Below are 27,042 nucleotides of genomic sequence, written 5' to 3'. Positions count from 1 at the left end.
ATAAAATAAGCTGTGAACTGATTCAACTGCTATCTTTTACCTTTCTTCCACAGTGCCCCAATAGTTCTCTCATATCATGCCTGTAATTGTTCTTAAGAAACAATTGTGTTTCTAAATTCTTTGGTTTTCTCATAAAAAAATGGAAGGGGGGGTTAGAACCATATTATAAATAATAAATAATTGCAAGTTTTCTGTTTATCTTCTGATAGTAATCTCAATCAGTGATCATGCAGCCCTTTCAACATACTGCAAAAATCAGAAGATTGGCCTTGTGGTGATTGGTCCAGAAGTCCCCCTTGCTGCTGGTATGTCCAAATGAAATTATTTTGTTTTGCAGTTCCAGTCTCCTAACTTGGTGTTACATAATTGTACAAAATATTCTGGACATCTAATATCTAATTATTATATTATATGCTAATAGGTTGGAAACATGATAGGTATTTAATCTGCATGCACTACAGAATATTTTTCAGTCAGAATATAATAACAGATGTAACAGAACATTGTTATTTATTACTTAATGGGGTACCTTAGCCTGCTGCCATGATTGAATCACAATTCAGAAATATTTGGTGAGTCACTTCTTGTTTAGGATATAGCATTTTCTTTTTAAGCAACTCATAGCTTGACTCATGACACCGTCAAAATTTTTTATAAAGCAATATAATATTGATAAATGTCATCCCAGTTTGTAGGGTAAGCTTTAGCCATAAAAGATTTAAATAGTAGAATTTATAGAGTTACAGTTCCCTCTTGAGACACTGGGCATCCATCTGTGTCTTTTAAATGTACTCCATTTCATTCCTTCTCTTTTCTAGTTTTCCGATCCCCCATTCCAGCATTCTGGCTAGAGTTCTGTGGCTGCTAGGCATGCTCAAGTTTTCATTGAATGTTTATAGTCGTATTTTGCAACATGTTGAGCTTGCTGATTGTCTATTTTGAGTACGGATTATGCCATTTGGGCTACATAAAAACATGCACTTGGAATGCATGTAGGCAGTTGTGTGCTGATATGAAAGTCTGTCTGATTTTGAGGCATGCTTTTTGTTAGGAATTGTTGATGACTTGGCAGCTGCTGGTGTGAGATGCTTTGGGCCTACAGCAAAGGCAGCTCAGCTAGAGTCAAGTAAGAGTTTTTCAAAGGCCTTCCTAGATCGTCATGGCATCCCTACTGCAAGATGGAAAGCTTTCACTAATGAGGAAGAAGCTTGCACTTTTATTACTAGGTATAGTAGAACCTCTTTTATTCCACTGTCCCAAGATTTGATAAAGTGTTAGAGCTTGCAGTTTATAATATATCTCCCCCACCTACTTAATTTTTTGTTTCACCCCTCCACCCCCACCCCTCAGTGCATCTTTCCCTGCTCTAGTTGTAAAAGCAAGTGGTCTGGCTGCTGGAAAAGGGGTGATTGTAGCTGCTAATAAAGAAGAGGCTTGCCAAGCTGTGCATGAAATAATGCGAGTGAGTAACAAACAGTCAAACTTGAACAACGTGCAAATAACCTGTTTCATTGTCCTACATTTAAAGTAACTATGACCAGAAATACTTTTTTGTAATTTTGTTTTTTTGTAATAAAAAGAAATTGTCTTCTGGTTGATTTGGAATATTTCATTCCTCAAGTTACCTAGGAATTGCGGGCAGGATTTTTAATCTGAGAAACAGATCAAATGGTTTACATTTTACTATGTTTAGATGTTGCAAATTGGCTTAAAATGCACCATTCAGTTTGTGTCAAATAATAACTTACATCTAAAAGTAACAACACTATAACCGTTTGATGTTAAATATTTATACAATATTTTAAAATCTTTGGCAGTGACAATAAAGACATTCTTTGCAAGTACACATTTTTATAATTGCTTGCATCTGCAGATTTAATTTGGACTCCCAAGAACATATAAGTATTATCCTAAAAAGAAAAAGAAGAAATGCTTTAGCTTGAAAAAAAAAGTTATAAAGTGTCACTGTTGCTCTGTCAAAATATAGCATCTGAATGTTTACTATATTTCTTCTAAAATTTTACACCACTGCATTTTAAGGACAACTAACTAGTTTGTTTTTTCATTGATATACATAATTTTTCATCTAAAGTGTTTTCAGGAAAGCCTAATATTGCAATCAAATCAGGGTAAGCAGTCATATGCTGTTCAGGAGACTAAATTCTACTGAATACACTGTGGCATTCTTCTGAGTAAATACAGTTAGGATAATCTTTTAACAGCCTTCGCAGTTTGGTGCCCTTTTAGATATGCAGACTTCAAATTCCAGAATTCTCCAGCCAACCTACCCATTGCTAAGTGTTCTAGGAACTGGTCCATGTATCTTCAAACACTATTTTTGAAGAAGACTCCCTTACAATTAAGTTGCGACATATTTTACTTGAGATTAAGCCCTCAATGAAAACGTTAAGTATTTTTTCTAATATGCATGCTGAAATGAGCAATAGAGATGTAATTTAAGACAGCTTTCTTGGCCTACTGTCTCCAGATGAGTTGATTACAACATCCATCAGCCCAGATAGCCTAGGCAACAAAAAAGCTAGGTAGAGATCATAATAACAAATCTGGAGAGGTAAAGGGAGGGAGGGAGAGAGATTCTTCAGATTTGAAGAAGATACGTTATTGTGCAATTCATATGGGGATACAAAGGTCTTACAAGTTTGAAAAGCTACTTAAAAGGTTGTCTGTGGTTTATTTCTGAAAAATTCCAAAGAGTTGTTTTTATCTCAGGGAGTTATAACTTGGAATTTGAAATTAATGAAAAATTATGGTATTTTGCAGATGACTAAACCAAGGTCAGTATTTTATTTAAAGGAAAAAGCAAAGAATTAAAGGGGAAAAATATTATCATTGCTTGGAATTATACAGATAATTTATAACTGTAAATATACAGATTTACAGTTTGCATAAAATACGCATTATCTTTAATACAGGATAAAACTTTTGGAGCAGCTGGAGAAACTATTGTGGTTGAAGAACTTCTTGAAGGAGAAGAAGTTTCTGTAAGTAACATAATAGAGGAGTCTGTTGAAGTCCATCCTATAATTTTATCATTCATGCACAGCGCAACTATCCCTTCTAAAATTTGTAATGTAAAAGTTTTCAGAATCCAGTCAAGATAATTATTTTTATGTTTCTTTGATTTCAGTGGAAGAGTTCACCAAAAACCACTGCTTAACTTTTCCTTACTGAAAACAATTGAAATTATATGTATTTAACTCTATTATTCTCACTTTGAACATTATGCGAAAGTTTTGATTAAAAATGTAGAAAACTAAGCTCTTCCTGTATGAATCACTGAAAGTGATCAAGTATTGCCTTTTTAATCAATTAATCTTTACATTGACTTTCTCTTAAATGTTTCCTGTGCTGATGGTGAAGGCTTACCTTGTGGAAAGATGGACAGCCAAGAAATAAAATAATAAAATAAAATAAATTCCTAAATGAATTCAAAGTTTGGGTTTTCAGGAAATCCAGTCAAGTCTTTATTTTGGTCATTCATAAGAATAGCACAGTCAGTCCAACAATTTGAAAAGAACAGTCAGAACCAGAATATTGGGCTTAAGAGTTCATACAATATAAAAATGAATATAAAATAAATTGATATAGCTTTGATATTTTATCAAATGAATGAAAATAAAATGGACTATGATTTTCAGTATTTATGCACAATTAGTGCTTACTTAGCCTTTCTCTGCAACTACCCTATTTAGACACCCTATTTAAACCTTGTTAAAGTATGTGGGTTTTGGACATTATTATTTGTCAGTAATAATTCCTTAGGTAAAGTATTTGAAATTATCTTAGAGTCTAATGAATTTTTTATAAAATGTGTTTATTATTTATATATATTGACTTTTATTCAGAAATGCCAGTGGAAATAAATTAGAGTATATAAATATACTCTATACAACTTAACTCTTGTTATAAGCAAGATGTTACTTATAATTAAGAGCTGAATAATACTCAGCCGTATAAGTTTAATACCATATTGTTCTTATGTCCTACTTATTATTTGTTTTCGTTTTTTTACAGTGCTTGTGCTTCACCGATGGTATCACTGTGGCTCCTATGCCTCCTGCCCAGGATCACAAACGGTTAATGGATGGTGATCAAGGACCAAACACTGGTGGAATGGGTGCATACTGCCCAGCTCCTCAGGTAACATGTGCCTACTATGTCAGATTTCCTGAGCAAGCTCAAGACAAGCCAGTAATGGGTATTAGAATTCTGTATACTATTCTTTGTTCTTCTTTTAGATTTTAAGAAAAATGAGTGACGCAAAATAATTGTTACCACTTTTCTTCATATCATTGTTAATGGGATAATGGCATGCTACTGTATGATGAGGCAATGTTTATGTGGTATTAAGTGTTCTCTTATGTGATTTTAAGTGTTCATATGATATGATATGATATGATATAACAATAACATGACTAACAAATACTGTATAATAATTGGAATGAGACATGCCTTTGGGATTAAAAACAAGGCAGAAGGATGACAAGAGGTACAAAAAGAACTAAGGCCACAAAAAATCACTAGGTTTTATCCAGTAGAAATAGCATTCATGGTTAATACATAAGTAAAATGCTCTATAAATATTCTTCCAAAATAATGATACACTGTAAATTTATTATAGATGAGAAATAATAACATAATATAATAAAAGATTCTTTTCAAAATATTAATACATTCTGCCAAATGATATTTTATGTATGAGTTTTTTATTCCCATGATTTGTTGCTGATAATTTTAAGTTGTTTCTCTGGCTGCGATCTATAATCTTTTTTTAACAAAGTTTAATAACATACAGATAGTCCTCGATTTACAACAATTTGTTTAGTAAACGTTTGATCACCTTTTTAAAGCTTTTGACAAGAAAAGTCAATGGGGGGAAGCCGGATTCACTTAACAACCATATTACTAACTTAACAACTGCAGTGATTCACTTAACAAGTGTGGCACAAAGGTTCATAAAATAGGTCAAAATTCACTTAACAAATATTTAACTTAACAACAAAATTTTGCTCAATTGTGGACAAAAGTCGAGGAATAAGAGAAGTAGCTCACGAAAAGGGTAAAAGAACCAAATTATTAGCTTTCCACCAAAGTGGTACCTATATATCTACTTGCATTTACATGCTTTCAAACTGCTAGGTTAGGTACTGGGGCAAGTAATAGGAGGTACGTATTTTTCGGAGTATAAGAGGCACCTTTTTCCCTCAAAAAAGTGGCTGAAAATCTGGGTGCGTCTTATACACTGAATACAGCATTTTTTGCCTTCCGAAACCCTGCCCCCTTCACCAAAATGGCCGTGCATAGCCTTTAGGAGGCTTTCACAGTGCTCCTGGGTGCTGGGGAAGGCAGAAATGAGAAATGAAAAAGAAATGAAAAACAGGCCGTTTTTTGCTCAATTTTGCCCCCCCCCCCCCCGGCTCCAGGATGATTCCATAAGCCTCCTAAAGGCTATGCATGCCCTTTTTTTGCCAAAAAATTGACCATTTTTTGCTCGTTTTTGGGCCTCCCCACCCCCCATGAGCACTCTACAAGCTGCCTAAAGGCTATTCATGCACTTTTTTTGAGAAAAAAAAGGGGGGGCTGTTTTCGCGAAAAACAGGCCGTTTTGGGGAGGTCTGCAGAATGCAAAAACCTTTTTTAAAATTTGCCTCTTCAAAATCTTGGTGCGTCTTATACTCCGGTGGGTCTTATACTCCGAAAAATATTGTACTTAGTTCTCGATCTGTCAATCTCCCAGTCGACAAGCCCCTTCATCATAACTGTTTGGCCACTGCGCCCCTTGTTAAGATAATATGGGTTCAGTTAAAGCATTGTTCCATATGATGAGTTTTGTGTATTATGTTCACCAGCAGCAGTGCTCCAAGGCACTGGGAGAGACCTATTTCTGATCCTGAGACCTTTTATAATTGAAGCTATAAAAATCCTAAAATCCAAAGCTTGGATTGCTGCCCACACACTGGCCAACTATTCTCTACTAGCGAGCTAGTTCTCCTCATATTAACGATCTATGATTGCTTACCTCCCACAATAATGTTGATCTGAAGTTCTCAAAATTTATTCAATATTTTTTTTAAACAGATTAAATTTTTCTTACAAATTTCACTTTCTGTAACACTTTTAGCTGTCTCAAGATCTGCTTTTGAAAATCAGAAACTCTATTCTCCAGAAAACTATTGATGGTATGAGAAAAGAAGGTATCCCATACATGGGTAAGTGGGAGACTTGTTCCTAGCTGATTGCTTATAATATAAACAGATTTTATATTAGTTGCCATACAAATTTCAGAATGGAAAATGCTTACCTGTAAGCTTCTAATAATTACCATACAAAAAGATACAAGAATGCAGAAGGAGCAGGAATTCAGGCATTAGTACTTAGATAACTAATTTATCTAAGCTTTAGAGGAGAACCAGGCTTTATTTATGTATTTATTTATTTTATATTATTTATATGCTGCCCATCTCCCCAATAAGGCAACTCTGGGCAGCCTACAGAATATCAAAAAATATATAGAAAAGAAATTTAAAAATTAAAACTATGTAAAAAAAAAAAGAACCAAGTGAAAGACAGCACAGGGTATGCTCTTCTTACTCTGTCTGCCAACTCCAGTAGTAAATTCCAAGCCAACCAGCAAACCCAAATTTTAATACCATTCTGGAAGGCCAAACGGGCAGAGCAGTTCTCATCTCTGGTGGTAGAGTGTTCCACAGGATTGGGATTACAGTGGAAAAAGGTCTTCTCCTTCCAAAGATGTATCTTTTAGGTAGGTTGTACATGTTATTATTGTTGAGTAACAATATTCAACAGTATTATGAACACAATGGTCTGTGTGATTGTTCTGCAGGTATTTCTACACAATTGTACCAGATGTGTTTGCCTTTAATATTTTTTGTTTTTCAATAAGGTGTGCTTTATGCGGGATTAATGCTAACGAAAGATGGACCTAAAGTTTTGGAATTCAACTGTAGATTTGGTGACCCTGAATGCCAGGTGAGAATAATTAACTGCAATCTTTTATATGTTTACATGTTCATATCATAGTTCAATAAGGTTTAATCAAATATGCTGCATACTGGCTTAGTCAATACAATATTTAACCTCTTTTGAACCAATTTTGGATGAATGCATTGGTATAGATTGCATAGTTTTAAACTGAATACTTATTTGGAATATACATTATTGATTTCAAAGTTTGTAGGACTTTAGAAGATTATTTACTAAAACAGCCATCGCTAATACCAAAGAGCTTTTCCTGTGTCTTTTACCAGCATATATCAAATCTCAGTGTTTCTTAATTTGCCCAATTATAAAATTAGCAGTCTTTCCCCCTCATGCCTTGTGATATAAATCGACAACTGGAGAGCCCAGGGGCAAGTCTGGCCCTTGGAGAAATAATCATCAACCAGAAGCCTTTATAAATGATTGGATTATAATCATTTATAATCACCATCCTGTGATTATAACAGCAAATAAGACTCCAAGGATTTTGGTTACTAAGCAATGCAGTCACATGACATCATGCTTTATAACTGCATTGCTAAAGTGGCAGAATCTGAATTACTAATGGCCAAAGCAAATTGTCAGTAGATAAGAATCAAAGGAATTGAAGGTGAGCTGGACTTAGATTTCTTGTAGGCGTGAAGGGAGTCATGACTTTTGACACTTATTTCAGACTCAGTCTGCTCATCTCCTACAATAACCCATATACGCAATTAATTAATTAATTAATTAATTAATTCACTCTTTCATTCATTCACTCATTCATTCATTCCCTGATTGTATTATTTTTGCAAGTAACTCAAGGCAATGAATATACCCAGTACACCTTCCCCCTCTTATTTTCCCCATAACAACCTTGTGACATGGCTTGGGCTGAGAGAAGGTGGCTGGCCCAAAGTCACCCAGTTGGCTTTCAGGCTAATGTGAGTCTCGAACTTATGGTCTCCTGCTTTCTAGCTGGGTGTTTGAATCACTAGACCAATCTGGAATTAAAGCTGATTTAGAGAAATAAATGCCCTGAGTTGCATTGTGAACAAGTGTGAAAATACAAGGGATATTTTCTTCTTTAAAAATAATCTGCTTTATCAAAAAAATCTCTTTATTGAATTTAAATTATATGGCATCATTAAATTATATACACCATTAAAAGTATCAGCTCAAATGTATTGATTTCAGATTCTAATAAATACTATCTTGGTCATGATTTTGAATCTCAGTAAAACTGGCAATACTTCTTTTTACTGGAAAGCAATATCATCATGCTTCGTTTTATTCTTAATAATGTGTTAATAGTAACTTATATCAAATATGACTAATTTCTTACATTTTAATAGAACATAAAATATTTAACTCCTGATGACTGCAACGATACAACCAAGTAGTTTTCATGGCATTGCGTAGTTTTTTCCAGCATACTAGTATAGCCTATAACCCTAGAATTTCCTGGTGGTGTCTCATCCAAGCATTAATCAATTATCTCCTATCCAAGTACTAACTAGATCTCTCCTTGCTGATTTCTGAGATCAGCCAAGGTCAAAAGTTACCATCACCAGAGAAGGGCTTAATGGAATATACTTCTTAATAAATCTGTTCAGAATTTTCATATGGTTCTTCAATGGTCTTGTGAATTCACATATTTTGTAGTTAAAATAGTAACATAACTTGTGTCTACATTTGTATAGGTAATTCTCCCACTTCTTAAAAGTGATCTTTATGAGGTTATGCAAGCAACGATTGATAAGAAGTTGTCCAACTGCATGCCCGTTTGGTTTGAAGATCGTGCAGCTGTTACTGTGGTGATGGCTAGTGAAGGCTACCCAGGAAGTTATGCCAAAGGTTTGGAAATAGCAGGTATGAATCAGTCATATAGAATCCCAAGTGCAGCATTTTCAGTGTTCCCATTCCACCGGAGGCCATGTGAATTTCTTGGTACAACACTGCCTCAAAAAACAAGAGTTTTAACTAGTTTATTTTTAAGCTGTGTTTAGCTTTGTATTAGAGTACAAGGTGAAAGAATAATGTTCTTTTCTGTCAGAGAAGACCTTTGATGCAGAATCTCAAAGAGATATGGCTGCCCTCAGTAAGCTGGCATTCTGAAATAGACAATTTTTTATAAATGCACCTTTCATATTCAAAAATATCTAAATAAAAAACTGTGCAAGTAGCCCAAGGGTTTTTTACTTCAGATTTGGACAATTACATACAATAATTAAATATGGAAGGTATAATCAAGTTGTTTACCATGTGCATATATTATTTGTAGTGCTTTAGAGGTTGAATATATATATTATTTAAGTGGCAGCTATATATAAAGTAAGAGATATCTTACTTTAGGGTATCTTTAATCACGCATTAGACATACAGCCCATTTAGATGCATACATTAGAAAAATATATTTAATACGTTGCCAGAATCCGAATATAGCATATAATTTGACATATTATCTGAATAAAACAGTACTATTGAGATAGTTGCATATATGGATCTTATTAAGGTAAATAATACATCAAAAATATGAATTCCATTTTCTTCTAATTTTGCCTTTTACTCTGTTATGTATAAACTTATTATAGCCTTGTGTTTTGATATGGCCTAATGGCTAATCACTAACTATTATTATGGATGGTTGCACAGTCAGATATTTAGATTGGATTTGGCATTTTTGTCTACCAAGTGGGTCATTATTATTATAGTACTACTACTATTTCTACTACTACTGCTACTACTACTACTACAAGAGAAGACAAAATTGGTTATATCAGAAGTGGAAACGTATCACTTCCAGATGTTCTGGTTCACCACAAACCTCACAAAACATATTTGGTAGTCAAGATTTCCAGGCTTTGAGAGATCAGTACCATGATATTGATCAGGTTTTCCAAATAATTTTATCCTGTATCCTAACCAGGCTTCCCCAATGCAATGTTCAAAAGTTATTTTGCCCTGCAGTATTTGTAGTTTATGTGGGATTTTAATTTAGAGGGGTCGGTCGAATGGACTCCTGTCAGGAGTCAATTAGTTGCCTCTATTTTGATTGATCTACCTCATCTGTTTGCTTTGGGTGACCTTGTGTGCCATCTGATTGGATAATCAAACATATCAAGCTCCATTGATCTGCTGACATCCCATTAATTGAGTACCAGGCTTCTAGGAATTCTTTGACTTTCCTGCTTTACATGTTCATATATTATGATGTAAATTAAATACATAAATAAATTTTATGAAAACTGGTGAGAAAAACCTGGAAGTACAGTAGCTTGTCCATTATGTCATTTATGCTATTGTGTTGTTACTTGTGGTCTTTACCAATCAACAGTAGCGGTAACAGAAATCATCATAGTATTAGCAATAGTAATAACAATAGTAATTAATATACATACAATAGATACATTGCAAAAGTTTTCTAGTATCCAAATTTTATTTAGTTCTAACATATTGTTTCCTTACAGGATTTTCTCAAGCTAAAGAACAAGATTTGGAGGTATTCCATGCTGGCACAACCTTAAAAGATGGCACAGTGGTTACCAGTGGTGGAAGAGTCCTCACTGTGACAGCTATCAAGAAAGATCTTATATCTGCTCTGGAACATGCCAACAAAGGAGTTGAAATCATTCGTTTCAAAGGGGCCATTTATAGAAAGGATATTGGTTATCGAGCTATTGCTTTTCTTAAACAATCCAGGTATCTATTTGAAGGCAAAACTAAAAATGTATAGTTAAATTTAAGCAAGCAGAAGGCATGCAAGTCGTTATAAATTGCTGCTTGGTTTAATTTTTATACAGTGCACTCTTGGTTTAATAGATCTCAATTAAGAAACTGGATCCATCTGAATGTAACATATACCCCCTTACCTGAACAATTTTAGAGCCAGTTTGGTATCATGATTAATGTGCTGTCTCCTAGAAGCCCTCTGGGACTACACACTTTAGCACCACATCCTGTCTTGGTGTATACCTTGACAGTTACTACTGCCACAGAGGGGTGCCTTTTCTTAATGTCTTCTCCCTAACTCTGGATCCCCAGTTCAATTACTGTATATGATCATATAATCCTCCTACCTGTTCCCTTCTATGAAGAAATAGACCAATCTCACAAGAAATATATAGACTCAATCTTACTTTTTTGTACAATTATATTAACAAAATTAGTATTTAACCCAGGAATTTGCTTGAATTTATCTGGGCTGTAACAAAGTCTTTCTTTATAAGAGAAAAATCCACCAAACATTAAAATTAGCATCAAACATTTGATAACACAATATTTTGTATTGTATTAATAGTCTCCTGATAAAGCTTTCTTCGCTTGAAAGTATATGGCATATCAGTAAACTGCAAGACTAATCTTCTGTAATGCAATAAAGTTACTAATTGTGTCATCATATCTAGTTTTATTATTCTTAATATTGAATAATTATTTGAAAAGTGTTATAAAGTCACTTTGCTTTATTCAGTGAAAGGAATTTTATTTTGAAACTACCTTCCTTTTTATTCTGAAGTACGTGTATTTGAACAGCTATAAGAGGACACTTACTATGAAAAGCTATAGTACTCATGGCAGCAAAACTGGGAAAAAAAGTTTTAGAGCATTATTGCCAGCTTAAAAAGGCAAAATTAATGTTTTATAAACTCTCATGGACTATATCAAATGCAGGATTATGAAGTGGCCTTTTGGCCAGAAAAGTGTCTGTAATATTCAGTAAATTTAATGTAATATTTAAAGAGTTGAGATAGTCTTGTATTTAAGAATCTTGTTAAACAGCTATCATGAGATGTGAATTTATCACTGGACTTTGCATTATGTTCAGATAGGAACCATTTTATTTAACCTGAATTATTTGTGTACATACTTGATTGACAGTACTACAAGTAACACAAATTTGACATTTTGTGCTACTGAACCCTAATATTGATTTTTTTGTTCTACTGAGGCCTTAAAATAGTTTAAGTTATCAGTTTAAACATGCTTTATCATAAGCATGATTCAGAATTGCTAAAATCTCACAGTGTGGCTAAAAGAACATGTTGCTTAGTTCTTTCACAAATTTATCCTTGACTAACCTATAGCCTTGACATCACATATTTCAAATAATACTCTACTTAAATAACTCTTAGATATTATTTAAATAGAGTATTGTTTGAGGTATGGGCTGTATTATGCTATAGTCAAGGGTAAACCTGTGGAACGATAGCAAGGTGTAACAGTACTTTCACAAATGTGTGCGGAAGATACAAATTAACACACAATAAACTTTTAAAAATATGTCATATTTTAGATATTGGTTGTAATGTGGTAAGAGCTATTCTTATTTTTTCTGGTTTGAATACAGTAGTCTTGACAAAAATCAGTAGATAAATCTATTTAAAATTCTATTGATGACGCACTTGAGCAAAGCACTTCGCAAAGGGATATTAAGAACCTTGCTTCCATGGGTTCTTAGTAATTCTATATATACTATGATGGAGCGTTAGAGAACTATGTTGTAATTCCCTCTGATTTTTTTGATCGACATAATACCAGTTAAGGCATCACACACACCAGAAATGGTAGTCTTGTATGTACTGGAACATAGCTACTGAGTTTTGAAATCAAAATCATAATAATACCTTTCTAAAAGTATTTTTCAAAACATCTAGCTTTAGAATACCCTTAAAACTATATTTTTAGAACGCAAACTTGATTTTAGAACACTGGTTTTTAACAGCTAAATTTCTCTGTTACAGTATGCTTGTAGATAAAGAAGCAGGATAAGTAAAAATGTCCTTATAAATCTACACAGGCATTAAAAATACAACTGCAAAATAGATTGTATATATGGGCAAATTGATAATGGGCTATTCTGCCTTTTTAGAGGCCTAACATATAAAGACAGTGGTGTAGATATTGCATCTGGTAACACCTTGGTTCAGAAAATTAAACCTTTAGCAGCAGCCACATCTAGATCAGGTAAGATGACATATTCTTATTACATTTTGTAGAATTATGAATTGTCAAACTTATGTTGATTAGTATTTTCTAGGTACTAGATTTGTATTTTGCTATTGAAATGCAAGGATGTAGAAATGATTGAATATTGGATTACTACCAATTCCATTTGGGATTATGTATATAATTCTGATCCTTATTTCAGCAGGAGTTCTGTAAATTTATTAGCAATTAAAGAAATTATTTGTGTGTCTACTCAGGAGCCCTAGCTCAGTCTGATGGAACTTCTTGTTGGTATCAAGTAAGCCCCATTAAATAATTACTATTTGGTAGCAGAGTTGGCAAAAGGAATCCAGATTAATTCAGGGGCAGTGAGGAAAGGAGAACAAGCTTTTATTTTGGCCTCCCCTGCCATATTACCTTATTGGGAAAGGTTAGGAATTCTGCGAATTGAAATCCCAATTAATCTTGAAGGTGCCATTTGAGGGCAGTTGCTTTCATTACAACTGACTCATTTCTAAATAAAATCAAAATTAGTAGCCACAAATCAAGAAAAATCATAATGGAAACAAATGTCATTCCATGTTTGCTGGAACCGATTTTTTGTGGGTTTATGTCAAGATTTGAACAATGGGGAAATCAAGCTAGAATGACAAATTGATAAATCTTATCATAGTAATAACCCTTTTCCAACACTTGATAGGCTGTAATGCTGAACTTGGAGGCTTTGCTGGCCTTTTTGATATAAAAGAAGCTGGATATAAAGATCCAATTTTGGTGTCTGGTACTGATGGTGTTGGAACAAAGCTCAAGGTAATAAAAAATGAAGGCATCTCAGAGTTTTTTCTTTATTTGGGGGTATTTTGTTGTTTATTTTTAGAGAGGCTGGTTTAAGACTAAAATCAAGTTTCATAAGAACCTCTTCATAATGGCTGTTCACAGTAGAACTGGGAGATCTAAGATCAAACCCATCTCCAGCATGGAAATTCACTTCATGAATATGTGCCCCTTGCTTTTTCACTCAGCCTATCTCACATGATTGTTATTGTGAATTTACAATTAAGGAGACTACTTGAAGCTCTGAGGAAGGCAGCATATACATGTAATAAATTTAGATCAGGGATTTCTAATATTTTTGGCCAGTGGTATATGTAAAAAGTCAATATCTATGAACAGTCTTCAAAAAAAATGGTTGCTGTGGTGGACATGAGCTAACAAAACACTCCTTCATTAGGTGAGAAATTACAACTGCTTGATACTAGTAGCTTCCCCAGTACAGTGGCACCCATGGACTCCATATAAGGAATTCAAAGTAGGGTATGCAGGGGATTCCATGTTCTCTCCTTGAAATCTCTATAGTCTAAAGTAGCCATGAGGGGATGGCCAACAAAACTGATCTATTCAGCAAAACCTTTTTGGAGGATATAGCGTATTATTTTATTAGGGCTGGCAAACAAATGTACTTTGGGAGACGGGGGACTGGCAAAGGCACTTTTTGTCAAGTCTCATCAAGATGAGAATTGTAAAATGATCATGACATGCTGCTGTTTCTTCATTTTTACAACAGATTGCCCAGGTGTGTAATAAGCATAACACCATCGGTCAAGACTTGGTTGCCATGTGTGTCAATGACATCCTAGCTCAAGGAGCCGAGCCTCTCTTTTTCCTTGACTATTTTGCATGTGGGAAACTTGATGTCAGGATTGCTCAGACAATCATAGCTGGAATAGCAGAAGCTTGTAAACTAGCAGGCTGTGCTCTCCTTGGTATGGCTCTACTTCTATTATCACAGGAATTTTTTCACCTTGGGAAAGGAAGCTGGGGGGGGGGGGGTTTGTTGGGAATCTACATGTTGAGAATGATATATTACAGATATATCATATTTACAAATATATTACAAATCCAGAAACAATGATTTTAGAATAACCATTGTTAAGCCAAAAACTATATATTCCTTTGCTACTAAAATTAAAACAACTCTTGATGACTTATGTAGAAAAATACATTATTAATAAATATTAATATTAATAAATTAATACAAACACAATAGCAACATGGATTAGCTCGGGGTTTTAAGCCCAGGCATTGGATTTGCAATGGGTTGTTGCAAAGGAGATGTAAAGTGACAGAGAATGGTATCAGTAAAAAAAATTCCTTGTTTTTCTCCCTCTAATATGTTAGTTTTCTGTAGACAGTTCAGACATTGTATAGTTCAATAGATTTACACCATGTGAATCTTCTAGGTCTTTAACTATACTGAGACAAGTTCCCAGGGATGATCTTTTTCTTTATGGGATTCTAATTCCTTGTCAGCTGGGAATTATTGGCATTGAAATCCCACATTGTAAAAGCAGTCTTAGCCATTTTTCTTTTTCCATTGTTGATTTATTTTCTTCTACAGAATTGGTAGGAAAGAATAGGCAATATTACATAGTAGGATTCTCAAGGTAGCACTATTCCTTAGAATTAAAACGTTTATGACATTCTAAACTTTGCATTATATTATAATGTGTGTAAGAATCCAGATAGGAAGATTACATAAAACTTCACAATAACGTTTTTCCATCCCCATCCCCACCCTACTCCCAAACTCAAGGCGGAGAAACTGCTGAAATGCCTGGCATGTATCCACCTGGAGAATATGACCTTGGGGGATTTGCTGTGGGTGCTGTAGAACGAGGACAGATGCTCCCCCAGCTTGACAAGATCACTGAAGGAGACGTAATTCTTGGAATTGCTTCCTCTGGTATTCACAGCAATGGGTTTAGCCTTGTGAGAAAGATTGTTGAAAAATCCTCTTTAGATTTTTCCTCTCCTTCAGTGGGTGACTGTCCTAAACAAACACTAGGTAAGCTTTGTAAATACAGCATTTTCATGCAATATAAATATTAATTTCTGATTGTATATTTAATATGTTTATGCCTACAGTATGTTTATACAAATTACTTTGTAAATATTTTCCCCAAAACTGCAGTAGTCATCTCTGTCCTCATTTTCCACCATTGTTGAATTGGCTAAACTTAAGCCAATTTCGGATTTCTGTCCCCAGCGAATACACCAACCACCAAGTGCTTTACCAGCTGCATTGATTTATAAGCTAATAAACCTATTTTATTCACTTCAATGCAACTGCTCCTATAATACCCTTTTCAATTGCAGTGCAAACTATCCAGAGATACCCTAATTCAGTGGTACTCAACCTGTTCATCTTAGCAGCCCGGCTGGGGGTGGGGTAGGGGAACTGGACCCATTCGAGCAGTGAGCCAGGGTGCATGCACATGCACACGCAGCTTGACTGCAAGTGGAGTTCCATGCGCATGCATGCCAGCCTGCCACTCATGCAAGTTGAGCTGCATGAAAGAGAGGTGCATGCATGCACACCAGCAATAGGAGACTACCTACCACCTGTATACAAAGCAGTTCTTACAGCAGAAACTTCTTGAACGGGAAGCAAAATGTTTTCAAAGGAAAAAAACAAGGAAGTCCAGTTGCCTTTTGGAAAAAGGACTTTGTGGGACAACCATGACCTGGATGATTAAAAAACTCCCCGGACACCTTAATCAGAGCTAATGTTCTGTAGTCTGCTCTCGGGAGCAGACCTACACCTATTCATACTCGAATAGGTGTAGGTTGATATAGGAAAGATAAATACAGAAGGTCAATTTAGAATGGCAAATGAAGCAGATTTAATCTCACACTCTAATCCTCAACCATTCATGCATAGTACTACATAATCTTCTTCCTGTTCAATGGAAATTGGGTGAAAGTTTTGCCATTGAAGGGATTATTCTTGGATCATTATACTACAAAGCCAGAATAAGCAAGCTACCATATTCACGTATCCTTACATTAGACTTTCTGCCATAAAGAACTCTTTCCAATCTAGTTTAGATCATTCTCTGGATTTATGTTATCACATTCCACCTTTATGTAGACTATAATTTACTCTCCCTTATCAATTTATAGCAGGCACCCCGGCCACATATGTTTCTTGGTTTTAATGAGGCACTTCAACATGTACATACTTGTTTTTCTGTGGGAATGCAGCTCTGTTCATATATTAGATACGAAATGCTGCAGGAGGAAAAGCAACGCAATTAGATTCCTTTGCAGCCTGAAACACACATGTACAGGCTTCCTGTGGACCCGGAAACATGTATGTTGGCTTTTTGCTCAGATATCTGTGCACTAGATGGACAAGACGGCAATTCCCTTTTTATTAACTCTGTGGATCTCTCAATTGTGAAAGAGGCATTTCAGTAATTCTAATTTTGGTTTGCTCTACTTCTGCCTTGGTGGATGTCTCTGTTGTAATAATTCCTACATTTTGGGGATTTACAGGAGAACAGTTACTCACACCTACTAAAATCTACAGCAAGATTCTTTTGCCAGTACTTCGTTCAGGTGATGTGAAGGCATATGCCCACATTACTGGAGGAGGGCTGCTTGAAAACATTCCTCGTGTCCTGCCCTCATCAGTTGGTGTACTTCTAGGTAAGAAAGCCTTTGCAACATTTGGAGATATTTTTTTTTTAAATTAAATATGATTTTACAGATACGTACATTCTTAAACATTCTTTACAGGATATGTTTTACCTTCTACATGCCTGGTTCAGATTTAATGTTGAACTATAATTGTACCTTACAAAATAAATCTGTCTCTTTGGTTTGTATATTCTCCTAGTTAAGAAAATTAGTAGCACCTGCAAATGAGACAAAAAGCAGTATTTTTAAATTCTAGAATTAGAACATATATAGCACAACTACCCTATTCTTTATCTTGCTACGTTTTTTAAACATTTTTTAAAATTTTTAAACAAACACAAAAAAACATAAAACATAAAAACCATCCTCCAGTTAGATACAGTGTGTCGATTGCTTACAAAACTTCTGTGCCTCCTCCCTATAGTCATCACTTACACAAATATATATATTTGTGTTACAATCCCTGGTATGCCCAAATATGGGAGGGAGCTCACTACTCCCCCTTTCTGTCCTTCGGCTCATTACAGAAGACCATCCAGGGAGAAAACCATATTTTTATTTTTAATGTTGCCTTTGCTATGTTTGTGTTGTATTTGTGCTGATAAATAAATAAAGGGAGACTAGTCAGTTTGTTGGCAAGGCTCCGAAAGTGCCTTGTAGCTCCATTGGAGCGCGGCGGTATTTTCTTTCCCCCAGCTAGCACGGCGGCCATTTTGGGAGGCATTTTCTTTGCACGCTTTTCCCTGGAGTCTACTGGCAGGCGGATATGAAGGCCAAATGGAAGCTGGCTTCAGCTCCATTCAAGGGAGGGCAGCTCTTTGGAGATGCCTTAGACAAATTATTGATAGAAATAAAGGACAAGAGAAAGGTCCTTCTGGCCACTCTCAAGAAGAATGAGCATAAGGGGTCCGGTTCTTTCAACAGGCGGCCATTTCGTAACCAAGACAGTACACAGGCATCTTCTTCTTATTCTTACCAGAGGCCCTTCCCCCAGTCTAGCGACAGGAATCAGGACAGGAATTCCTTCTGGTCCTGGGGTTGACAGCAACAGGGCTCCTTTTGGAAGCCCTTTCGCGGCGGTTCCAATGGCCGCCAATTCAGATGAACCAAGTGACCAGCAGGGCAACCCTCCCATAAGCGGTCGGTTACAACTTTATGCCGACCAGTGAGAGGAAATCACCACGGATGTGTGGATCCTCAATACCATCAGGAGAGGTCTAGTCCTAGATTTTCTCATGTTTTCCCCACAAACATTTATCTGCTGCCCCCTCCCCAGGAACCCCCTCAAGAGGTCTCTCACGCAGGCAGAGATTTGTCACCTTCTGTAAATAAGGGCCATAGAGCCAGTTCCAACGGACCAGGAAGGGAGGGAATTCTATTCCATTCTCTTCCTGGTCCCCAAGAGCTCAGGGGGGTGGAGGGCCATTTTGGACTTGAAGCGCCTAAATCAGCATCTGGCCTATAAGTGCTTCAAGATGCAGTCCCTCCAGTCCATCCTGGGCTGCATAAGATAGGGAGACCTGCTAACCTCCATAGAGGTTAGAACACCAGGGCAGGGCCATGCCGGGTCAGGTGACGGTACACTCCACAAGGAGTGCTGCCACTACGGCAGTGTGGGCGACCCAAGCATCCATCATTGAGATTTGCAGAGCGGCTACGTGGGTGTCCCCCATGTTCATCAGGAATTACAAAATTGACACCTTTGCCTCCGCTGAAGCCTCATTTGGCAGATGTGTTTTGCAATGGGTAGCCTCGGCTACGGATATTCTGGACACTAACTCTTCCCTCCCTGGGACACAATAGCTTGGGTATGTCCCATGCTTGGACTCTCCAAGCAGCGCACAGGATAATGACCATTGGCTTACCTGAACGGTCGTTCTTGGGGTGCTGTGGGAGAGTCCAAACCCACCCAGGGTCTAACGAGGTGTTCAAGACTCTTTATTTCTAATTTGACTATTAGGCGTCCTGCAACGGATAAGACCTTTGTTTTTAAACTGATCTCAATGAGACAAAGGGAGGCATGGTCAAAGAAAAATCTACTCAGTCCTAGGGCAGATAGACTGTGTTTAACCCATGCTTGGACTCTCCCGCAGCGCCCAGAGAACGACTGTTCAGGTAAGCCAACGGTCATTTTTTATTAAGTTCCAAGCAAGTTCACTGCAATCTTTTCTCTTTCAAGTCAAGCTTTCTTTTCACTCCAGTCCAGCTACTGATAGTACCCCGGAGGAGCACCTGTATAAACAATCCATGCTCATCCCGCTATCATTTTCAATAAACAAACTCAGAGACCTTGAAATGTAAATCAAGTGTTCAAAGGAAGAAAAGAAAAACAATGTTTCCAAGCCTCTAAGTGGCAGTGTTACTTCTTTTCCTCTACTTTTGCTTCCCTCTTTATATTCCAAACTTAAGGGGGGGAAAGAAAAAATTCTTTTAAAAAAATGCAACAGAGCGTTGAAAAAAGAAAAAGAAAGAAAGTCTTAATCAGTAAGTATTGAAAAAAAGAAGAAGAAAAAACAATCCAGTTTGAAAAATAAGAAGTGTTTGTAAAGATTCCATCAATAAAAAGATTTTAAAAACCACACTAAGTTTGACTCAGGCTCAATCTCTCCGCTTAACCTCTTCTGTCTTCAATTTTAACTTTACTTTTGATCTTTTTGGGTATTTTCTTCTCTAATAGTAAAATTTATCTCACCAATTCAACACTCTCTCTCTCCTGCATTTCCTTCCATTCTGGAGCTGTACCAACCTCAGCAGCTTTGATGGCTGCTTCTCTATCGCTGGAAAAAAGGGCTTCTCATGGATCAACCAGGGATTTTGCGATATCCCTGGGATCAGCAGGATGTGCCCTTCTCTATCACCGTCTCTACGGGACGGTTTAGGTCCAAAAGGACCGTCCAGCAGCAGAGATATCGACAGTGATCTTGGAGTTTCAAGATCGCATGTCATATTATCACAACATCAGCCCCGCCTCCCAATCTTGCTACATTCTTACCACCACCCCCTCCATAGTATTTTGATAAGACTTATATGTATTTCATAGATAAGATAAGCTTTACAATCAATAGGAGATAAAACATTGAAGCAAGGACATTTTGAACTCTAGAGGCTGAACTATTAACAGGGCAATTAAGAACAGTGCTAGATGAATTCACAATACAGGAAGTCCTTAACTTACAACCATTTATTTATTGACCATTTGAAGTTAGTATGGCACCGAAAAAGTGATTTATAACCGTTTTTCACATTTATGGACGTTGCAGCCTCCCCGCAGTCATATGATCAAAATTTGGATGGTTAGCAACTGACTCATAAGTATGATGATTGCAGTGTCCCAGAGTGTGATCACCTTTTGTGACCTTCTGACAAGCAAAGTCAATGGGGAAGTCAGATTCACTTAACAACCATGTTACTAACTTAACAACTGCAGTTATTTACTTAACAACTGTAGCAAGAAAAGTCTATAAATGGAGCAAACTTCACTTAACAACTGTCTTGCTGAACAACAACAAAAATTGGGCCGAATATTTACTATTAGAATAGATTACTTTTTTTTGCATTCCTCATTCCCACACCCAGTTCAGATCTGCTTTTGAAGGTGAGAAATCATAACAGAATAATAGAGTTGGAAAGGATCTTGGAGGTCTTCTAATCCAACCCTCTTCTCAAGCAGGAGACCCTATATCATTCCAGATTGATTGTCCAGTCTCTTCTTAAAAGGCTCCGGTAATGGAGCCACCCATAACTTCTGAAGACAAGCTGTTCCACTAAGTAATTGTTCTAACTGTCAAGAAATTTCTCCTTAGTTCAAGGTTGGTTCTCTTCTTGATTAATTTCCATCCATTGCTTCTTATCTTGCCTTCAAGTGCTTTGGAGAATAGGCTAATCCCCTCTTCCTTGTGGCAGCCCCTTAGATATTGAAACAGTGTTCCCATCCCCGTCCTTCTTTTCATTAAACTAGACGTACTCACTTCCTGCAACAGTTCTTCATATGTTTTAGCCTCCAGTCTCCTAATTATTGTTGCTTTTGTCTGCACTTTTTCGAGAGTTTAAGTAATCTTTTTTTAATATTGTGATGACCAAAACTGGGTGCAGTATTCCAAGTGTGATCTTACCAAGGCATTATAAAATGCTACTAACACTTTGCACAAACATCTAGAAGAGCACATTTGTAGAAAAGGGAAAATTTTGTTGTATGAGTTAGTCTTTCCATGATACTTGATATAATCTAATGAATTTTCTCAATTGCTATAAGTAACCATCAGAGCAGATGTTTATAGTTCTTACAATTTATAAGCTGTATTCCAAACTTCAAACTCCTGAAACTTTTGAGTGATACAAAGTTTTGACCATAACATTTCTAATTTGACTATAAATGTTTATTAAGATAAACACTCTGGCTATTTTCAGATGCCTTGCATTGGAAGATACCCAGCATCTTTTCCTGGCTTCAGAGGGAAGGAAATCTATCAGAGGAAGAAATGGCACGAACATTTAATTGTGGCATTGGTGCAGTCCTCATTGTACAGAAGGAACTGGCTGGGAAAGTCCTAAGTGACATTCGGAGACATGAAGAGGCATGGTTGATTGGGAAAGTTGTGCATCATCAAGCAGGTCATTATGTTCAACCTCAATTTTCTGAGGATTACATGTATCAATATAAAAGTTCTGATTTAAATTATACACACACACACACACACACTCACTCACTATTTGAACCTACTGTAGGACTTAGGACCCTTTCCAGATGTTTAAAATAAAACTACCCTTTTTCACATATCGTGGATCTTCCTTGTAATTTAATAGGAAATTGTTTATTTTACTGAATTCTTTTGCCATAATATGAATCTGCAGTTAATGTTTAATTTTTTAATAAAAAAGGTTCTGCTCATGTTGAAGTCAAAAACTTGCTCCAAGCCTTACAAGCAAATAGATTACAGTCCCCGCACAGCAAACAAATAAAAATGAAGCCACGCAAAACAAGAATTGGCATCCTCATCTCTGGAACAGGTAAGTTCCTGTGTTTCCCTTTGCAAGAAATGCAAAGAAATTTTAAGCATCTTTCTTTCATTGACTAGAGTTTTCTGACAGATATGCTTAAAATAGATTGGTCAATATTGACAAGAAAAATATCTTCTAATTCTGTATTGATTTGATCATCATAATTCATCATGAAAATAGATCAAGTATTTGAGTCGGTAATTCTTTCTCTGTTTAATCATCTGTGTCTCTCCTTTAATAAAATACATAGTGATAATTTACTTATTAAACTATAATTTCTATATGCAATTTTGTGAGGAAGGTTATTAAAGAACTGGAAAGTAAATATATTTTAGATGTGTTCCTATCCTAAGAGAATGAAGCACAATATAGATATTTTTAACTTAGGAGTTGAGTTCCATTTGATTAATTGGTTGATTGTTTAATTGAATTTTTTTTAAAACTGCATCTTGACACATGAATTATATAATCCAAGTTCAAAGTTTAGAAAAAGACATACATTTAGAAGGTGTTTTCTCTAATTCCTGTAACTGTTTTTTGGAATAGTATTGACATTGGAAAATATATGAACAGTATAGTAGAAAGTTTATTAGTAAGTGTAAGTGATAATATTTTATTTTAAATTTCATTTTATTAAAATAACATTTATATTTTATTAATTTTTTTAAAAAAAATGAGTATAAAATTAGAATATCTATTAAATGCTTATCTTATTAAAGTAAAATATATTGAAATGAGAATGCATTTTTAGTTGTGGCTAATGTTCATACTTTAACATTATTGTTGATTTTGGATGGATTCTTTTTTTAACAAAGGAAGCCGCTTTATCTTTTGTGAGGACTCAGATTGCCACTTGGCTAGAATACTTAATTACATCGTTAATTATATTGTTAATAGCGAAACTATGCAGAAAGATGGTCTAATGAGAAAAATTCAGTGTAGTTTATTCTTAGGTAAATTAAGGTTTTGGCTTAAGTTTGCTTTATTTGCCTATTTGTCAGGTACTAATATGGAAGCTCTGATTGCCAGTGCAAAGAAGCCAAACAGCTCTGCAGAAATAGTAGTTGTTATTTCTAATAAGGCTGATGCAGGAGGACTTAAAAAAGCAGAAAGAGATGGAATTCCCACAAAAGTAAGTACATTTTCATTAGCAGTTTATCGTATTTAGTGGTTGCTGCCTGAACAATAATGGTAAACAATAGTGGGCCAGTCCTTATAGAAAGTGCCTAAGAAAGATAAAATTTGCCCTTCTAGATTTGTCACAGATGGCAGATTGAGTACAGCTAAGACATCGCAGTAGCCCATAAAGTAGGAAGATTGTGTGTGACATGTAACAATTTATAATCGGTTGGCACCATTAGAAACCTGAATTAAAATTAGGTTGATAATGTGTCAGCTGTTTTTTTGCACAGAAGAATGGAAACGCTGATCAGATGGAAAACACAGTTATAAGCCATGGTTCTAAGCCTTTTCTCCAACTTTCTATTTTTGTTCCATATCCTACTTCTTCATTTCCTGTTTGCTCCCTATCTTCTCACTTTGCTTTTTTGTTTGTATATCACTGTGGGTTAGTTGTATTTAAGTGCTTTCATTGTGCATGTGCAAGTAGACAAGTGTGTGAAAGAGTTTGTGTGTGTTTAGCTATGTTGTATGTGTAAGTGGGACAGCATGTATGCATTATCTGTATTTAAATTCATATTTAATTAAAAAGATCCATTCACTTTATATCCCCTATCTACTTTGTGGAAAGAGGCCTAAAATTGGAAATCTTGTACCAGATTTTCCCCAATATAGAACTGCCCTTGTCTGATTTGGACAAGGGCAGTTACTAGATAGTAGATTCTTTTTCATCTGCCATGAATTGCCAGCCATAATCTTTGCCAGCCATAAACTCTAGATTACAACATAGAATTAATGTTAACAATACTTGGTTATCACAAGAGTAACTAAGAAGAATGTGTGAAACATTTTGCCATATGATCACAGAGTATCCTACTCTGAGTCTGTTTAGTAGTTCCTTTTTCATCGTCTTAAGTGTTCAGGGCAGTGGTGGGTTGCTGTGGGTACAGCCCAGTACTGCCATACCGGTAGTGGCTTGGAGCAGTGGAGAGCGTACCGGTACGGTGACTTGTTTGGCCCAGGCGCCCACCCGCACTCTGTAGCTGTATTTATGCCAAAAGGCACGCTGCACACGCACGCACAGCGTGCAATCCCTGCATGAGCCCCAACAAGCAGCTGGTTGTCGCAGGGGCGGTGCACGAACAGACTACGATCAGTGTACCGGTAGCAACGGTAAGAGAGACCCATCACTGGCCCAGGGCCAAGATTTATCATGTAGACAATGATATATTGTTCTTGATATATCATATGCCTCCTTAAATGAATTCCAATTAATAAGATAACACATTTAAGTATCAGTGTTTTTGTGTAGTTAATGGAAGAATGATAAAGTCAGACTTCTCTAATCTTGCTCCACAGTCTGTCAATTATCATGACTGAGGATGGTGGAAATTGAGGTCCAACTTATCTGCAAGAAGCTGGCACTTAGGATAAACTAGACTGCCTTACATTTGTTTTTCTACTGTTTTTGTATTTTAGGTAATTAGCCACAAGGATTACAGCAATCGTATAGAATTTGACAATGCTGTTGATCAAGTCCTGAGCGAGTTTTCAGTAGAACTGATTTGTCTTGCTGGATTTATGCGCATTTTGTCTGGCCCTTTTGTTAACAAGTGGGAAGGTGAGCACTTCTGTGTTTTATGTATCAGTTTGATATAGAGTCACTTTCCTCAAAGCAGTAACTTCTTAATTTAATTATTTTAAAACTCTTCAGAGACAAACAGATTTGAAGTGAATCCTTTTATTTCCCACAGATGCATCTTGTAAGTTAAAAACTGCACTGATGTAAGGGACAATATCATTATTCTCCATATTATTACTAAATAAGGAATATGGCAAGAATCCCCCTATTGATAACCATCTATCCTGAGCTGAGATTATACTTAGTTAAGACCAGGGCAAATATCTTCCTGTTTTTTATCTCTTCAATTTAAATCAATGTATTGATTTTTTTTAAAAAAATATTTTCCAGCTTTCTTAGAATGAGAGAAAATTGACATCTATTACCAACACCGTATGATCACAGGCAAACATATTTTAGAGTTAAGAAATATTAGCCCAACGTGAAAAGGACCATCACCTCTTTTATTTTGGTCCTTACTTAGAAGGCTGCAGGAGACAAACGGTCATTTTAGACATCTGAATTGATCTCTTGCAATAGAAGAGTCTTTTTGAAAGAAATTGGGATGAGGAGGCAATGAGGAGAATTATAGGCTGCCCTTGAGAGTAGAGCCTTTATGACCAGTATGATGAGAAGCTCAGGGAATATACATTGGTATTTCTTTTAAAAGAGACAATGAAGAAGAAAAGGATGCATGAAAGTATTGAGTTTTTCTCTAAATGAGCATTCGTTCTACTGGCTTAATCTTTTTAAAATTGGAACTCAGGGGTCATGTCAGCCTGTTTTATCTACTATACAAATGCAGAGTCTTAAAAGGTCTGTTCTAAATCTTAAAAAGGTTTATCTGCAGACTGATTTTTACAAGTACTGCAGAAAGTCCAAATTTCAATTCCAAGGTTGTTATTCTACGGATCACAATAATAGGTTGATGGCAGATCTTGGAGAAACACCACCAGTCAGAATAGACAGTTCTAGATTAGATGACAATTGGTTGAAATATCATTACAATGGCTTGGATGGCGCTCTGTTGATTCCAATGCAAATATGCACTGTATTGCAAATGTGATTAATAAGTGCTGATGACAGATGATAATAGACATTAAAAGCATACCTTGATCATTGTGGATTGCTGTTTCAAATTTGATATATTACATTATACAGCCATACCTTCAACTTCAGATCTTGACTTGTGCCTTATTTCTCCCTTTACCTGAGAATTCCCACATACTATCTAAATAGTACCCCATGAAAACAGAGTTCTAAGTCATTGATTTGGCCATTTTTCCCTGACACCTACCAAGATTTATCAGTAAGCTTCGCCCTGTCGTTTCAGATTTTGATTTGACCACTTCCAAACCAGAATTTATCTGACAGCATGGGACAGGCATTACAGAGTTTCTACCGTGTTTTCATTAAATGGGGGAAAGAGTGTTTTGATCTTATTTTTATGCAAACACATTAATGCACATTTTAATTTTATAAAATTATAAAAATGAATTGAACAGCAAGGTGTTGTCTTTTTTTTCCCTAGGAAAAATTTTGAATATTCACCCTTCTTTGCTGCCTTCATTTAAAGGATCTAATGCCCATAAACTGGTCCTGGAGGCTGGAGTCCGTGTCACTGGCTGTACTGTGCACTTTGTGGCTGTATGTGCTTATTTTTATTATTCAGTTGATCAGTTTAATTGAAAGCCTTTGGCTATCTATCAGCTTAACTGCTCATAACGGCTTTTGAGAGCAAAGTATAGAAACTCGGCATAAGGTAACCAGGGATCTGAGCTATAATCTTGTAGTTTTGACAAAGTAAAACTAAGCAAGACATTAAAAATGTGCATAGAAATGTGTGTGTGTGTGTGTGTTGTATTTGTGCTGATAAA

At 35.9% G+C, this 27,042-nt stretch overlaps 1 protein-coding gene across 2 annotated transcripts in view; it reads left to right on the top strand.

Annotated features, from left to right (window-relative positions):
* The window catches only part of LOC309391575 (trifunctional purine biosynthetic protein adenosine-3-like), a 45,139-nt gene that overhangs the window by 16,333 nt on the left and 1,764 nt on the right, over positions 1-27,042 (top strand). For both annotated transcript variants that reach the window (XM_081952186.1, XM_081952185.1), the window contains exons 3-21: positions 210-305; positions 1,052-1,226; positions 1,351-1,462; positions 2,934-3,002; positions 4,036-4,161; positions 6,143-6,230; positions 6,926-7,011; positions 8,703-8,871; positions 10,470-10,701; positions 12,869-12,963; positions 13,646-13,755; positions 14,510-14,708; positions 15,539-15,790; positions 17,284-17,436; positions 21,835-22,038; positions 22,306-22,434; positions 23,427-23,557; positions 25,024-25,165; positions 26,697-26,812. In XM_081952186.1, the coding sequence (XP_081808312.1) occupies positions 210-305; positions 1,052-1,226; positions 1,351-1,462; positions 2,934-3,002; positions 4,036-4,161; positions 6,143-6,230; positions 6,926-7,011; positions 8,703-8,871; positions 10,470-10,701; positions 12,869-12,963; positions 13,646-13,755; positions 14,510-14,708; positions 15,539-15,790; positions 17,284-17,436; positions 21,835-22,038; positions 22,306-22,434; positions 23,427-23,557; positions 25,024-25,165; positions 26,697-26,812 (2,684 nt within the window). The remainder of the gene's footprint in view (positions 1-209; positions 306-1,051; positions 1,227-1,350; positions 1,463-2,933; positions 3,003-4,035; positions 4,162-6,142; positions 6,231-6,925; positions 7,012-8,702; positions 8,872-10,469; positions 10,702-12,868; positions 12,964-13,645; positions 13,756-14,509; positions 14,709-15,538; positions 15,791-17,283; positions 17,437-21,834; positions 22,039-22,305; positions 22,435-23,426; positions 23,558-25,023; positions 25,166-26,696; positions 26,813-27,042) is intronic.

Source organism: Natrix helvetica (genome assembly GCF_964273705.1).
Source record: "Natrix helvetica genome assembly, chromosome: 4".
Lineage (NCBI taxonomy): Eukaryota > Metazoa > Chordata > Lepidosauria > Squamata > Natricidae > Natrix > Natrix helvetica.
This window is presented reverse-complemented; position numbering and strand designations above follow the sequence as displayed.